Raw genomic sequence first — 16,602 nt, forward strand, 5'->3', positions numbered from 1 at the left:
ATCTTTTTTGCAAGCAAGTGTGGGATCTACGTCGCGCTGTGTATGAACTGTGAAAAATAAGACACTTTAGGATACATGCGAATCTCCTTCTCCACCAAACATTTGACATGATTACACGCACACTGATTACAACGACTGATAACCGCTTCTGTGCATGTATAAAGACAGCTGAGAAGTCGTCAACAGAGATAAGAGACGTAGAAAACGCCCATTCCCCGGAGCTCATATTTAAGAAATAGTTCATAGTATTTGCTTCCCCGCCTGTCTTGTTACATTTCTATGAATTCTTCTTGTATATGTGCAAATAAAAACACGTTCATCTGTCATTTTTAACAAATTTCCAAAGCCCCCCCCCCCCCCCAAAAAAAGAAGCCTTTTCTCGGTAAGCAAGCAAACCTGCAGTCAACACAATGTCAGAAAATGAATCATATCCACTGAATACAGATGCATTTGGCAGTTCAACTCCGCACAGACCTGCAAGTTCTAGTCTCCTGGGGTGATTAGCAACAGGTCCTCTGACGGCCTACCCCAACCATTCGGTGAATTGACTGACGCTGCATTTTGACATTATTTGCTATTGCAAAAATGACTCTGTGTATCAGGAGGGGAGTTTGTTTGATAAAAGAGGTTTTCTAAGTATCAGGTCAACCATGTGATCGCCTACAGCCAATATTATGTAACAATGATGAGCCTACCTTGTTTGCAGCTGAGATCACTTTTTTTTATTATTATATTTTATTAGATGACCGTGTGCCAGGCCAAATAGAGGCTCATTAAGGAAGCTATTATCAGAAAAAGGAATTTTTCTAGATTGATTCCATCTTGTAAAACAGGTGGTTCCTCCCCTCTTAGCTGATTAGTTGATGAAGAAATGTTTGCTCTGTTTCTTTTTATTTGACTTAACAATGTACCAAATACCTTTAGCAGATCACGTTCTAGCCTTGACCTTTCGACACCATTTGAGCTGTCATACTGATCGAATACTCTGAATATATAATTAAAAAACTATATATTATAAAATATGTAACTTAGATTTTTCACTTGGCTTACACCAACTCTTTTTGTACCCCCCCCCCCTCCCCCATAGTATCTCTTGCAGGCCAAGATAGGTGTTGTATGTTGTAGCAGTAGTTTAAAAAAAAAAAATTATTACCATGCATGATATTCATTTATTTTGATTACTTTTTTCGTCATTAACGCTCTCTTCTTTGTTCATGCTGCTAATAATCAACATATATGTAGAGATCATAATTTATGTCTGCAACCTCCTTCCTTGGTGCAGCAGCTGTGAGACTGAGAGTGCAGAGCAGGGTGCGGGGGTGTGTGCCGTGATGATAACAAAGAAGCATGTGTCTCAGAGTCTTCCACAACACCGAACAAAGCTCTTCGATAATTACTTATCAAAACGGTCTCAGTACATTGATATGAAAACAAACATACAGCCAACATTTATTACATGCTGTAATATCAACATCCTTTAGCGTGAACACATTGTCTTGGAACAAAAGGGTGGCAAAGCTCTTCCTTTCTAATTTCACATTTCTGTGACTGCAGTGCCGTACTAAAATGAGTGTTTTAATTTTTCTTTACGCCCTTATCAACTATTTATCACACAGTTGGTGAAACTGAAAGTATTCGCTTCCTAAAAACGTAACAACAGAAGGAAACCACAGTTCACACACCCATCAATTTACAGAACTTATCACGGTTCCTGTAAACTGCTTGATTCGCAACATCTTCTGATGATGTTACCAGTTGCAAGATGGGGATATATATATATACTCACACACACACATATATATATATACACACACACACACACATATATACATATATATATATATATATATATATATACACACACACCGTATAGGCTTTCTTTTTTGTGTTGAAGAAAGTGTGTAGCAAGTCAAATGGTCAACGAACTGAATCAGCTCTCTGTGTAAGATTTGCTATCATTAGCTAATGTTGGTTGTTAATGCAGAGACACGATACGTCTCAGACATGGTTTGAAGTTACAGTGCAAATAATTCTCCGATTCTGAGACAGACAGAACAGAAGCGGACTCAGGAGTGTTTAATGTCAGCAAAGACATTACAGATTACATTAACTCAGAGGTTTTCATGTTTGCCATGATATCTGAGGGCAGGGCTTCAACTCAAAACCTCCTTGATGAGAGGCCGCAGTTCTGTCCAATGCACCATCGAGCTGTCCTCAGCATGAGTCAACACTTGAGACTTCTACACTGCAGAAAACCCCTTTTTTTATGCAGGCGGCTAGAGAGATGCTCGGTGTTGATCGTAAGTTCCTCATTTGCAGCAGCTGCAGGTGTCTGATGATGTGGTCACATGCAAAGACATTCCAGATTAACATTAACTCAGAGGTTTTCATGTTTGCCATGATATCTGAGGGCAGGGCTTCAACTCAAAACCATATAAGTTTTGCACATCTTCAAGACCTTCAAAATGTGGTGGATCAAATGGCTTGAGCCCTAATTTTATACAAGCCGTTTTGTGGAGGATTTGATACTTGAAAACAGCCCAAGTCCATGGGAAAAGGTCTTTTTGGACCACGATTCATCACGATTGCGTGAAGGTGTATTCAACCACTGGTGCTCTTCCTGTATTCTCGTAGGCCTTATACAGGCACATTTCTTCAGTTTAGAAATGCTGTGATACTAGAACACTGAGTAACAGGAAACAAATTTGCAAATAGATCAGTTTTGACATGTAAAAATTCCCCAGAATTTGCGGTCAGTATGACTGGAAAGCTGAGGGTCATTTTGATTGAAGCCATTTCGTATTTTTGTAAGATATCACAAGCAGCTTAAAAGTATTAATCAGCACAGGTTACGAAGGAAAAAAATTGTTTTAGATATAAACCTATCAACAGAATTGAGGACCACCAAAGGATAGCAGTAATCAAATCTGGATGAATTAACGGGTGAGTATTCATGTCTGTGAGTTGGACTGAATTATCGGAAGCTTGTTGGTCTTACTGGAATACATGAGAATATATTTACAAAACGCATCACCATAAGAAAGTGAGCGTCAGTCACAAGATGTTCTATTTCAAAAAAAGTAAATTTCACAGCTATTAAGAGAAAAGCCATGTTAAGCAAATTTACTAATACTGATAAATGTTTTATAATCTTAATCGAGAGAAACTAATGGTGTGAAGGGCAGTGAAGTCCACTACAGCATTTACTCTCTGATGATGACCTCAAACCTCACGAGCCAGACGCAGCTAATCTACTCGTTATTCTTCCCATTTCGCGCGTCCTTTAACTTTCTCAGCTTTCCATATTCGGGCGATCATCTTGCCTCCGTGACTTATTTTGATTTTGGTGCGTTGGTGAACTTTCTGCACGGCGTTTAAAAAAAAAAAAATGTAAGAAATGACTTTCGACTTTTTACAGGAAATTTCTTTACACTGGAATCGTGCACTTTTCACAAAACAATTTAAACTGCTTGAAAATGTATCGCTGTATTTAATCTGAATGTTGGGTCAGCATATTTAGAGCAGAGGATGTCAGAGAATTGGTGAGAATATTATCAGTGACAATTTCCGCAAAAAAAACATTTCTGAGGTGAGATGACATTAAGAGGATAAATGAAATATGTTGATGCACTGTTAATGGTGCTTCTTGCATTGGAAAAAAAACCCTATTAGCTTTCAGTTGAAAGAAAAATGCTTAAAAAAAATCTAATCTTTTAGTTTATTGTCTTTATTTGTACGTGACTATGTGGTACCAACTCAATAAAGGAAAAAAAATCCTAAATGTCAGTTTATTTCTGTTTGTTTGATATGCAAGAAAGATATTCAAAAAATTGAATCAGAAATCAGAAAAAGAAAAGCAAAGCTAATAACGGTCACATGAAATGATTTGAGATTGTAATTTTCCTCTTTTGTTTGACAAACTTACTCAAGACACAAGATAAAATTTGGAAAAAAATCGATCTAGGGATTTGAATGGAAACTGGCGTTACTGTACAATCTACCTATAAAATACAACACATATACAGCATTGTATTGCCCCTCTTATTTCTATTTTCTCCACATGGATGCTGAAATGTAAAAATTCTAGGACCTGCAGTTCAGCTTTTCAAGCTTTCTGCCGATATTGAAAAACAGATTAAAAATACAATGACGCAAGTCTTCTTAAGATTGAGGGAAAAAAAAAAACTTCAAGTACAAAATAGTGTATCCATTGTTAGCTTTTGTAACTCTTTTGAGAATTCATGTCTCTGGTTAGACGGTCTAACGATATGACTGGCCTCCCAAACCAGCCAGAGACCGAATGTGCCCCAGAGGCTTCTTCCCATGATAGTCTTTCCCCTCTGATCCCTCTGACCCGTCTGACCCAGACTGACCAACAGTCGCGAGTCTCGCTGATCCCCTGCTCCTTGATTCCACTGATCCAACAGACTCTGCCTTGTCACTTAAAATGTCACTCACACTTGATCTGACAGAAGATCCACCACGAGACCTGTTGCTCTGGGGAGCGTCGCTGTGACTGTAGCTGTACTTAAAGCTGTTTGCAGAGGAATAGTTGCTATGATGGGAGTGGCTGCGGAGAGAGCTGCTGTGGCTCTGCCGGTGACTTGGTTGATTCTGAACAGTTTGACTAAAAAAAACTTTCTCAAATGATTTTTGGCTACAAAAGCTGCGCTCAGAACCAGAGTCACGCTGGATATCAGGTTTTGAAAATTGATCTAGCTCCTGGTCTCCCCCAACACCAGACCCTCCTGTAGCCTGATCGAAGGTCACATCTTTGAGTCTATCTTTACTCTCTGCGGTCTCTCCGACAGAGAATGGACGTATAGGAGGGGTGATGTCAGTCAAGCCATCAGGGTGGGCCGACAAGACATTGGCGACCTAAAAAGTCGGACAGAGAGAAGTATTTATGGGTAACAGCTTGTAACTGTTTTACTATTAATGACAAAGATTAAATATTACAGTGATTGTCGAATTAGTCAGTTGGCAGATTTATTGAGCTTAATAATGGTCATTTTTAAATACCTTATCTGAGGCATATTAATGAAAATGATCTGTCTATCCATTGACACGGCTTTTGAAAAATGGATTAAAAATAATTGACGAAGGTCCATCCTCTCTCAGAAACAAACGCTCAATTTGGAATTGCCAGCTAACATTCCAAGTGCGTGCATGTAGTGTGTTACAGCTGAATATGTAAATGTGTATGTGGCCTCCATCTGCAAGAATTTCTGTGTAAGTGTTGCCAAATTACAGGACACACTCAACTGTCCATCACAATCACAAGTCACTTTATTGGTATAAAGCTGAAGTCAAATGACACTGGATGACTCTCATCTGTGACAGATTGCCGAGTCCTTACCGAAAATGAACCATCAGCCTTCGTCAGAACGTCCTGATAGGTCCCTCCTCTTCTAGTCGGTGATGCTGGTCCATCCACATGTTCAATTCGGTCCATGGTAGAAGAGAGCTGTGGTCTTCCTAGAGGTTGGAAATCTGACTTGTTAATACCAGCCATGGAAGCAAGCTGACCAAGGCTGGAAAAAGAAGAGGGACAAAAATAAATAAATAAATAATTAAGATCTATGGTTTGCTGTGCACTAATTATCTTACACATGAATGAAATGCTGCTGAGGTCACATCTTTTCAGATGATTGAGGACAACATATTAGATGCATTAGGGAAAGCACTGGGATCCAGCCTGTCTTTGGATGTGACATTATTAAAATCCAGCACTTGAAGCTTAATGTTCAAAAAGCAGCCAGAGCAAGTCATGAATGTAGAACAAAAGACTTCAGACTGAGGTCAGTTCACTACTGGTGCATTCTTTTGAGGTCATCAAGTATCACTAAGATACACAACCAACTAATTTTAGAACATTGGATCCAAAGGGAGTAGAAATGGATGAAGAGAGCTCCCAGCTGCTGCAACTGTGTGCGCCGCCATCTTGAACCAGCTGGATAAAACTCATCCTGTCAGAATGAATCTCATTTCACTTGGCTTCAGGACCAGGGAATCAAATACCGGAGGCAAACACCTATTTAATGTGCTGTGTGATGACTTTCACAATTACTCAACATCCTAACAAAACCCTTTATAAAAGAAGGACCATAACCATATAATAAAAAAAAACCAACTGATTAAATCAGGACATCCAGTTAAGGGGACAAAAGTGAGTCAAAACAAAACTCTCAGAGAAGAACTTTCATTTTCGATCGGTGCAAGACTGACCACAACCCTAAATAAAGAGAGCAAAACAGAAGTAACTCTTTCAGGTCTTTAGGTTAGGCATCATGGCAAAACTGAAATGCTCAGGATGTTTACATTTTACAGACCCTAAAAATGTGCAGTGCAGAAAATAACAGGTCATCATGTCCAGTGTGTCATGAGATGATAAGAATTTTCTTTCTATTTGTGTATCTACAATGTAGGTTTTCTATGTCACTGCAGCCAATCAACAAAAACCAGCAGGCACAGAGTTGTCCTGATAAACTCATGTACTAAAAATGTACATTAGGGAAATTTTTTTTAAAAATTATTCATCTTTTAACTTCACTTGCTCATTTTAGCTTCTTTCTAGATGTCCAACGCTCCCTCCCTCGTACTAAGTTGGACAAGAAGAAAATACTTGAGTTTATTTACTTCAAACAGCTGCTGATTCTTTGGGGAGTTCTGGAAGAGCTGTTCAAAAAACAAAAGCAAAAGCTTAGTGGCGTGCATCCAAGGGGAACTGACTAGTTATTTTGCCTTTTTACAGCAATACCCTGGGCTCACAATGTTTCGGGCTATAGCATATACAATATAATAATGATTATATTATTACTCCACCCACAAGTAGTTAAGAGCAGGGTTCAAGACCTGCACAAGTTAAACCCAGCACCCAGTGGACACATCCCAAGTGCGACCTGCAGGCCCACAGGTACACATGCAGCCAAAGTAACTTAAGCAGTTTTTGGACAATGAAAATTCTATAATTCTTCACTTTCTAATCAGGGGGTACATACAGGCACCAAGGTCTGCCTAACAGTCTTGGAGAGACCTAAGTTTGACATTTCTTAAATAATGAATCTGAGTGTCCTGACGTGTATAGACCAGTCTGTAAAAAAGAATAAAAGGGCATAGCAGTAAAGAATGATACAGATCTTGATGCATCTGAGAAAGACACATGAAGAGCACTTTGCTCATGGTTTTTCCTCTGTGCACAGGAAGTGGGCTGATGCTGCTTTTCATCATGTACCGTTACCACAATTTGCACAAAGGCCTTTCATTTTCACACCAAAGCTTCATATGTGCTGACAACTTCTGAATATTGCTGTTGCAACATCAGTTTCTACACTAACTGTCAACTTTGGAGAACATAAAGAAGAAAGAGGAGAGACAAGAATCGGGGAGCACTTCCTATTTGAGGGAGTGAGTGGGTGTTGTGTGCCAAAAAGATAAATCTGTGCAAGGGTAAGAAAATGGTACAAAGCAACACTGATCACAGGTTTAATGCCAAAAATAATAAATGTTACTGCATTTTACCACTAAACCTGGGAAATCTGGATACGTGCATTTGTGAATCTTAACATCTACATTCATTTTTACTTAAGTAACCTCTCTATCTTTTAATCAATAGCAAACTGAATAATTTCACTGCATCATACTGAAACCTGGTAAATTATTATGAGTGCTCCACATTGACAAACTTCCAATAGTAATCAAGATAAAGATGAACTCAAAGGCACTTTAAGAGCACATATGTACGCCAAGGTGCAAATCTAATCGATCTACCATCCGACCAAATTTAATCCAATTGCATCCTCAAGTCTTTGACTCCTCCTGCAAACAGAATAATTGTTAACCAGTGACACTAACCAAATTATCTCTGTGTTGGGGGTAGAAGTACACTAAACATCAGATTGAGGAACAATAAAAAAGTAATAACATGAAAGCAAAATTAAACTTTCTTTGACCAGTCAGAGAGAGACAATTCTACTGAAGTACATCGTGATAACATTTCTAGGTGGAGGCCAGTATGAGACCCAAGCATTAAACAGGATGCCAGTGACACAGATTGAAACTGAAAGTACCTGAAACAGACAGGTCTCATCACACCAACCTATTCGTGATACATTTTTATAAGTACCCACCCAGCATCCTTCAGGAGATCAAGGAAAGCATGGAATTTGGTGAAGGAGCTTTCGATGCTCTCAATGATGACCTCATCTTCCAGAGCACTGGGAGCAGATGGTGCTGATACGGAACCTGTGGCTGCCAGCGCCTCTGACAGAAAGAAGTTGTTGCTACGAAGACGGGCATTCTCACACTCATACTGCAAAGAAAAAGCCACAATAACAAGTCTAAAGTGTCTTGTTTATTCACAAAAGAAGAGGTAAAACAGGCACACAGTTCCTTTACGATAATAAAGAATTAGATTAAAAAATTGAATAAAACTGAGGTAAATGTATGCATTCAAAACTACAAAAGTATAAGCAGGCGAGTAGTGTTGAGTTTACTAATATAAAAAAAATATAAAAAATAAAAGTATACCTTCTAAATTGTTTTGTACTGCAGTACTTGAGGGCATTCAATCCTCGCTGGCCTTTTATGGTCATGTTGAGGTGATGTTTGTTGCAGTTGGTTATGTCATGTTGCTGACAGTATTCAAATGTGAAAGTAAATCCTGTTCATCACATGTCTGCCACGTTTAAAATACTTGTCATTAAAGTGACTGATAAAATCAGATAAATTTAGTAGAGTAAAAGTACTCTAAAATGCTAATACCTGATCTGTAATACCTGCAGATACCTCAACATTTCATTTAAGCATAAAATGTGAGCAAAAACTTTCCACCACTGGATTAAAAACAAATTGAACATAAAATATTAGACTACTGGGTCAAGAGTTTAAATTCCCAAGACAATATTTTGATGATTTGCATAGCTAATCCTCAATCTGCAGATGTGAATGTTTTAAATTACTTTTCTTACATTACACAACAGGGCATTTTAAACCTTTTCAACAAGCTCAAAGTACATAACATAAGTGAGTTTAGCACTGACCATAGTTTACTGAAATTGCCTGCTTAATCAGGAAAGTTGTAAGTATTGCTGCAAATAAAAATTGCTGTAGACCAAAACAGATGAATAAAGGAAAAGTTATAAATTACAATGACAGATAAATAAAATGATAACTCAAAAACAATAACTCAAACATTTTTTAAATGATCTTCACCTCCATGAGACGAGATTCAGCTTTTAGTCTGGTTCTGCGCTCCTCTGCCAGCTTCAAACGACACTCTTTTAGCTCCATCTACAGGTGGTAATGCGCAACAACACAATCATAAGAGAGAAAAAAAAAAAAGAGAACTGGATTCAGTTCCAAGGCTGCCACCTTGTGTCAACAAAACCTCAAATCTGAAGACAGACTGACCTGCAGGTGTTTGAGCTCCCGTTCAATGATCCTGTCAGGGAGACTGCGAGGTGATGCTCTCTGCTCTCTTTCCACCACAACTTTTGGCTCATCCTCATCTCCCTCTGACTCTGACTCCATGGTAACCCTCACTGTGGCTGCACCCTAAAATCAGGGACCCAAATAAAGTGGAAAACAGTGTTTAAATTAATATTATCATTGCATAGTTTTCCTGTTCTTGTCTGAATTCTGAAGATTATTGTCAAGACAACCATAGATGAAAACTTGAAAACCTGACAGATTTTTTTTTTTCTAAATAAATGTAAACATTAAGTATTGACACAAAAAGTACCTCAAAGTTGTGGTCTATCACAGTAACTTCAGGAGGAAGACCTCTGCAACAGAAGGATCCAACATGTTTGTCTTACAAGGGGTCTGTTGTGGCATGTTGTACATCTCATTAATACTCAAATAGACTACAACATGTAAGCCAGATGTTGTATATTACACTACATACATTACATATTACTGCAGAATTAGCATGCACATCAACTGCTCAGTCTCCTCACCGCTGCCGTTCAGCTCGTGCAGCAGCACGCCATGGCACACATCTGCGGCGAGAGCATTGCTTTTGATGCTGTGCGGCACCTGAACTCTGCCCGCCAGGAGGGTTTCCTTTCCAAAGAGCTGCAGCAGAAAGAGCAACTTATGATGACTAATGATGAGACAGTCAAAGTCAAAGTCAAAGGGAATGTTTACTGTGGGAGTGAGACCGCTGGGACCTCCTGGGGTTGTTGAACAACTGTAATCTGTCCAAAAAAACTCTCCAAGATTTCATTGTACATAATGACTGTGAGTGAATCATTCTAGTTGTTGTCACACGTACATGGTTACTGGAAAGCATACTTGAATGAATGAATTGTAGGTAATAAGGGAGTAATCTATGATGTACTTTTCAGAAAAAGTAAAAGGTTCCAAACACTGTATCACACGCATCAGGAAATCATTTAAATTGAAGTTAACAATAATTAAACAATACGGCACTTTAGAGAACCCCGGCACATCTGGCTGGGCATCCAATACCTCCCTCTGACCTGACTCCCAGCAGCGGCTGCTAACTAGATGTGGAGCTCAACCACTTTTTGGCTCGCTTTGAGGTGGCTGAGAAAGGCTCTGCAACGGCACCAGCACCCAGGACACCAGCACCCTCTGACTGCACAGTTCAGCTGACAGAGGCATTAACAAACTTCTCCAATCCCTCTCTGGTGACACGCACTGTTCCAAAACCACCACTGTTGTACCCGTCTCCAATAAGACACGTCATTAGCTTAAGTGACTACAGACCAGTAGCACTTACTTTAACTGTGATTAAGTGCTTTGAGAGGTTGGTCCTGACAAATGTTAGATCATCACCCTCACTCTCCCTTGATCGACATCAATTTGCATGTAGAGCCAAAAGGTCAGAGGATTCTATTAACACAAATCACTTTGTACTGACTTACCTGGAACACCCCAGCTCATATACAAGAATTCTGTTAGCAGATTTGAGTTCTGCATTCAATACCATCATCCCCAGCAGACTGGCAGATAAACTGCTTGGACTTGGTGTTGCTGGGAGCGTGAGCTGATGGATCAGCCCCCAGACTGTCAGGCTGGGGTCTAACTGCTCTCCTGCCCTGACTCTCAGCACTGGAGTCCTACAAGGGTGTGTGAACTCTTTTGACTGCACACAGACCTACAATACTAACAAAATAATTTGGGGATGACACAACAGTGGTAGGTCTGGTCCAAAATGACAACGAGTCAGCATACAGGGACAAAGTCTTCAAACAGACAGTTTGGTACTCAGTCAACAACCTGGCACTAAACTCCAACAAAACTAAAGAACCGATATAGGACTTAAGAAGGAGGAGTGGAACCCACTCCTCTGTGTATAAAAGGAGTTGTGGTTGTGAGGGTCATTGACTTCAGATTCCTGGGCACATATACCTCCATACCCAGGACCTCTCATGGTCTACCCACACCACTGCTCTAGTAAAGAAAGCCCAGCGGCGCCTCTATTTCTTGAGGACAGTCAAGCTCTCTCAGGAGGTGCTGCTGTCCTTCTACAGATGCTCTGAAGAGAGGATCCTCTGCATTGGCCTCCTGGTGTGGTTCGCAAGCTGCATCAAGGCCAAGAGGAAAGCACTACAACAACACAGCACAGGCCATTCAGCGCAAGTCATCAACACACACCTCCATTCCCCTTGAAGACATCTACAGTTCCCCGATACTGACATGCCAGCAACATAATTAAAGAATCATCATACACAGGTAATCACCTCTTCACCCTGCTGTACTCTCGAAAGCAGTAAAGGTGCCAGAAGACCTGCACTTCAAGATTTCTGAACAGCTTCTACCCTTGTGCCATCAAGGAGCTAACAGCAATCTTAAATGATGAATAGACTCTTCAATAATATGGACATGTGCAATAAACTTTCAAAAAGTGCAATACCACAACACGGTGCAATATGTCCACATAAGTCTTTATGTTTTTGCTATCTTTTATCTTGTCTGGTTTTTATATTTTTATGCTGTATTGTGTCGCACCACTGAGGATTTGCACAAGAACTTTCTGTAATGTTCAGTGACAATAAAAGGCATTCTGATTCTTTATTCTTTGCTTACAATAGTGACCACAGTGTAACGAAAAGATTACCACATGCGTTACAGTAACTGAAATTGCAATACTACCGTTTTCTACACTGTGTTAAGAAAAAACATTTTTTTTAAAAAGAGGAAAGACTCGACTTGACTGTGAAAACAGGCCTTAGACTCCGAGATACATCCAAGACAACAAGCACTTTTTTAGAACATTGTGTCCTGGACTTTTTTATGTGGAGTGATTATCACCCAACAGAGAATATCTTTACAAGTGTGACACATACCATAATGTTTGAGAAAATGAATAGTATGAGATAATGGATACTATTTCAGAGATAATAATGCGATGGCTGGCTTTCCAACTTTTTTCTTTGTGCTTCAACTATGGCAGAAGTTCTCAACAGATCTGAGGACCACTGAAAAAAATAGCAGGGATAAATTGTCTGATACTAGCGACAAGCAGCTTGACTCAACACTGAAAAAACTGACATTTTCAGTGACTCTAAGGCCACAGTACTAGATCTTCTTGTCAGCATGAATAAGTGCTGAATTACCCAATATTTTTACATTTCATCGAGCATTATGGGGTCAGCAACGCAAATTTTTGGGGTGCTGTCATGGTACACTGTGAGGCTTCAGTACCTGACTTAAAAGCTTTTCCTCTGGCTGTGATGGCCTTCGCTCGTCTCTTAGGACCAGAGGCGTTCTGTGGCTCCGCAGCAGCAGGAGGCTTGATCCAGTAGTACTGCGGTAAAACGGGACACAAGCAAGTAGAAGCAGGAGTACTGCTTTGTATCAAATATGACATATGAATACAAATCCAAAACTTGTATATTTTTAAGTTTAGATTTCTTTTATTTCAAGATGTACGAACCCCAGACACTCACCTCTACTGACGGACCATCAGCATTCATTAGTACTTTCTCAATTATAGTTTTAATTAGGATCTTATCTGTAAAGCGGGAAATTTTTTTTTAGTGACATCTCATATTGTTGTATTGTGTACAATATTGCAATTTGCAATATGATTCAAAAAATGGTATCAGGAACCTACTTGCTTAGTTCTAAAAAAAAAAATTCACACAAATTAGTGATAATTTCAAAATGTATATTTCAAACCTAAATTAGCATAAAAAAATACATTTGAGCAGTACTGTTTTCAAACATAATCAAATCAACAGCATCAATCACAATAAGAATACATCAATATCTTTAAAAGAAAAACATTTCTGCAACATTTTGTACAGTTCTGTTCAAAATAATAATTGCATTTATTTATATATTCATTATTTTAAAGTGATATGATTACACAGGCTGACTCTGCAATTGGATAAACTGTGCAGCACCAAACAGGGACACACCCACTTCTGCTAACCCTCCCTGCAGGCTACAGTAGCTATAGAAGACTGCTGGGTCAAACTGTCAACACACTTACTGTTTTAATACTCCGTAATACTGTGTGGGGAAAAAAGCAGTGGTAGCCTCTTACCTACTAAAGGGTTACTACGGATATCCAACACGCGAAGAGCAGAATTTGTTTTCAAGGCTTCCAGCAAACGACGAGCTCCTTCATTGGAGAGGCCGCATTTCTGTAGGTCCACAGCTATTCAACAAGCCACAAAACAAACAAGTTATATGGGGCAATATACACAACAAATACACACTCTTCTCTCTGTCTCGTTATATTTCTACCTCCTCACCTTTAACCCAGAGATCCTCGGCCAGTTCATGTGCAAGAGCAGCAGCGCCTTGGTCTCCAATCAAAGAGTTACAGTTCAGGGTGATACGGCGAAGACCTGCCATTCCCTCAAATTGTGGATGTCGATACCTCAGAGATTCTGCCCATGCAGTACCATGCCTCTGCATCCCCTGATGCTGAAATAAAATGTTCAAAATATGCAAATACTGGATTTTTTTCATTTGTTTTGAAAACAAGTATTCAGGTTAAGTCTTGAAATGAGATATTAAACCTTGATGATGTTGGCCATGTGCTCTGCTCCTCTCCAAGTGAGGTTGCATCCTGTAAAATCTACTGTTTTGATACTTGTCGAGTACTTCACGCTTTGGCAAATAACTGAAAAAAATAAAAAGATAATAAGCCAGATTAAAGGAAAGTTATATTAGGCATTAAAAAAACTGGAGACACATACCCTCCAAGCCATCATCAGAGATTGGACAGTTAGCCAGAGACAGACTTTCCAAGGAAACACTTCTTGCCAAACCCTGCGATGGAAAATACACACCAAATAATCTTTAAAATAAAAATCTAACGGAAATACATAAAATCTTTTTACACATATCAAAAAATGATGTTACCTGCTCAAAGAGGACAGAAAACATAGCTATTTATCATAAACAAACAAATCAGCGGGTAATAATGACAGCTCAGAATTGTGAAAAAACTGGAAAGTAATTGCAAACTAGCTGCTATGTTCTAATCTTTCTGCTGCTCAAGTATAAAAAAAATGAGAGAGTAAAACAATAGATAAGTTTGTACCAGCAATTAGATATAAAAAAAGCAATCCTCATATCCTAATCATTTCCTGTTGCACTTGCGTTTACTGACCAAAATTCTTATAAATATAAACTAAAAATAATCATACCATAAAACAAAATAAAATGAACGGTCTTTTCTGACATCTCCATCCATTTCTACCTTTGTCAAGGTGACGAGGTCTTTTTCTTTTAGAGGAAGTCCATTCAGCTGCAGAGTCTTCAGATCGGGAGAAACAGTCAGACACTCTTTCAGGGCCTTGCACAACTTGAAAGTCATGTCCTTGGAGTGAATGGCTGGGATCTTTTTCTTGAAGACAGACCTATAATATCTTCTATCTAAAACTGGAGAAATGATTGATGTTAACATTGTAATTTCTAAGATATAAATCTCTCATTATCACATGGTATCACATGGTTTGATTTCAGCCTCACCTGCATCTCCAGAACCAAGGTTAGCCTGGTTGTTACTTCTTATAGCAATGTGGTGTAGGTGTTTGTTTATGGAGATAGAGTTGAGTATGGGTGGCCAGTCTGTCAGTTTCATCTTGTCTCCATTAAAATCCAGAATACCTTTGTGGAGGTTAATTTTGACAGCATGGATAGGGGCTGATTCCTGTCTGGCACAGGCGAAGTCATAGTATGACATGAAGTCCTGGGCACCCCGCCGCAGGATCTGAGCACTATCCTGGACCATCGCTGAACAAGAAAAGCAGGTATATCAGCAAATTATCTAAATGAAAGTAAGGTGAATAAGCAGGACAAAAAAATCCACTGTTGGTTGTAAGATGAGGTTTAATAAATCTGAATTTGGACTTTTTGAAAAAGACTGTACATATTTTGACTGACATTGTGATATGATTTACAATATTAGAGGGAATCTTCATGTTTATGTCATAATTTGACTGAAAAAAACATTTAAATGGTAATGGTGTGATTTTTGTGGAAATCTTGAGTCTGTAGAATATGACAGTTAGGACATCTCTGCAGCCCCACAATATTTAACTAAAAATGATTTTATGGCATACAATTGCCTTTACCAAATACTGCTCCTTCCTGTGACTTGGAAATTGCAGCAGACCTCGTTTTTATTCCTATTCATTTTAGATACTGCTACTGAAAATCACCAACAAACAAATATATTATATATATTTACTTATTTTAATATTATACTGCAAAATTGCATTTTGCAGTATAATATTCATATAATATACTGATATCAATACAGTTACAGAAATAGAGCTGCTTCTTTTTGGTAGTAATAATGTATGGTTGCATGACCTGGCAGCTAATGAAAAACAATTCTGCAGTTGCATTTGCGATCAAAACTCTAGGCAGATTTAGTCTGTTTGACTCATGTTTTAACTAATAGGCTATTCAGCACAGAATTAGAGGAAAAATAAGATTTTATGTTACTCAAAAAAGTCATGAGTTGTTGACAGTCCCTAAGTGAAATGCAAGTTGTTCCGAGCTTGCGTTGGGAGGTAACTGAACCGCTGTCGAACAAAAGCTCCCTATATAATAGCAGAGCGTTTTGAGTGACCATTGCGGGGCTTTTAATGCCCCAACATAACAGCATAACGTAAGACTCAAGTAGCGTTATTTCAGCGCTCTTCGTTAGCAAGCTAGGCTCCTAGCAACCGTCAGCAGCAACAGGCTGCGGTGAACGCCCCTGTATTTATCAAGATTCATGAAGAATTTATCTTTTATATAAAAACAAACGCCATGATTATACCTTAAATCTAGATGAGGGCTTTATCGTCGTCGCACTACTCCGTGGACACCCTTTACCGCTGTCAGGCAACTTCTGAAGTCTATTATTGTTGACAGGGCGAATGACCGCTCAAATGCTGCCGCTGAAGAAAATTCGCCTCCCTCTCTTCTTTACCGGGTGCTCTGACTTGGCTCTGCTGCCACCCATTGGACAGGAGACGAATGACGTGTTTTAAGTCTGCTGTCAATACTGTGACATTGCTGGACAATAACAGTATAATAAACACTTCGTTGTTGTTGTTTTTTTAACAATAACTTCAACTATATGTTCTTATTTTTTTAATGAGATCACATATTTAAAAT

The 16,602-nt window shown here is 39.0% G+C and overlaps 1 protein-coding gene across 1 annotated transcript; it reads right to left on the reverse strand.

Moving 5' to 3' along the window:
• Positions 1–1,110: 1,110 nt before the first annotated feature.
• cep78 (centrosomal protein 78) lies at positions 1,111–16,545 on the reverse strand. Its single transcript, XM_086206490.1, has 16 exons — positions 16,262–16,545; positions 14,962–15,225; positions 14,690–14,871; positions 14,184–14,256; positions 14,004–14,107; positions 13,734–13,908; positions 13,523–13,636; positions 12,921–12,985; positions 12,676–12,778; positions 9,960–10,077; positions 9,743–9,785; positions 9,412–9,555; positions 9,214–9,291; positions 8,130–8,311; positions 5,360–5,534; positions 1,111–4,878 (listed from the first exon to the last, which is right to left on the reverse strand). The coding sequence occupies exons 2-16, from the start codon at positions 15,221–15,223 to the stop codon at positions 4,261–4,263; spliced, it is 2,436 nt and encodes an 811-aa protein (XP_086062616.1). The 5' UTR covers positions 15,224–15,225; positions 16,262–16,545; the 3' UTR covers positions 1,111–4,260.
• Between the last annotated feature and the right edge of the window lie 57 nt (positions 16,546–16,602).

This window comes from Aulostomus chinensis, chromosome 6 (genome assembly GCF_037954235.1).
Source record: "Aulostomus chinensis isolate RoL2024-O1b breed Wild chromosome 6, RoL_Achi_v1.0, whole genome shotgun sequence".
NCBI lineage: Eukaryota > Metazoa > Chordata > Actinopteri > Syngnathiformes > Aulostomidae > Aulostomus > Aulostomus chinensis.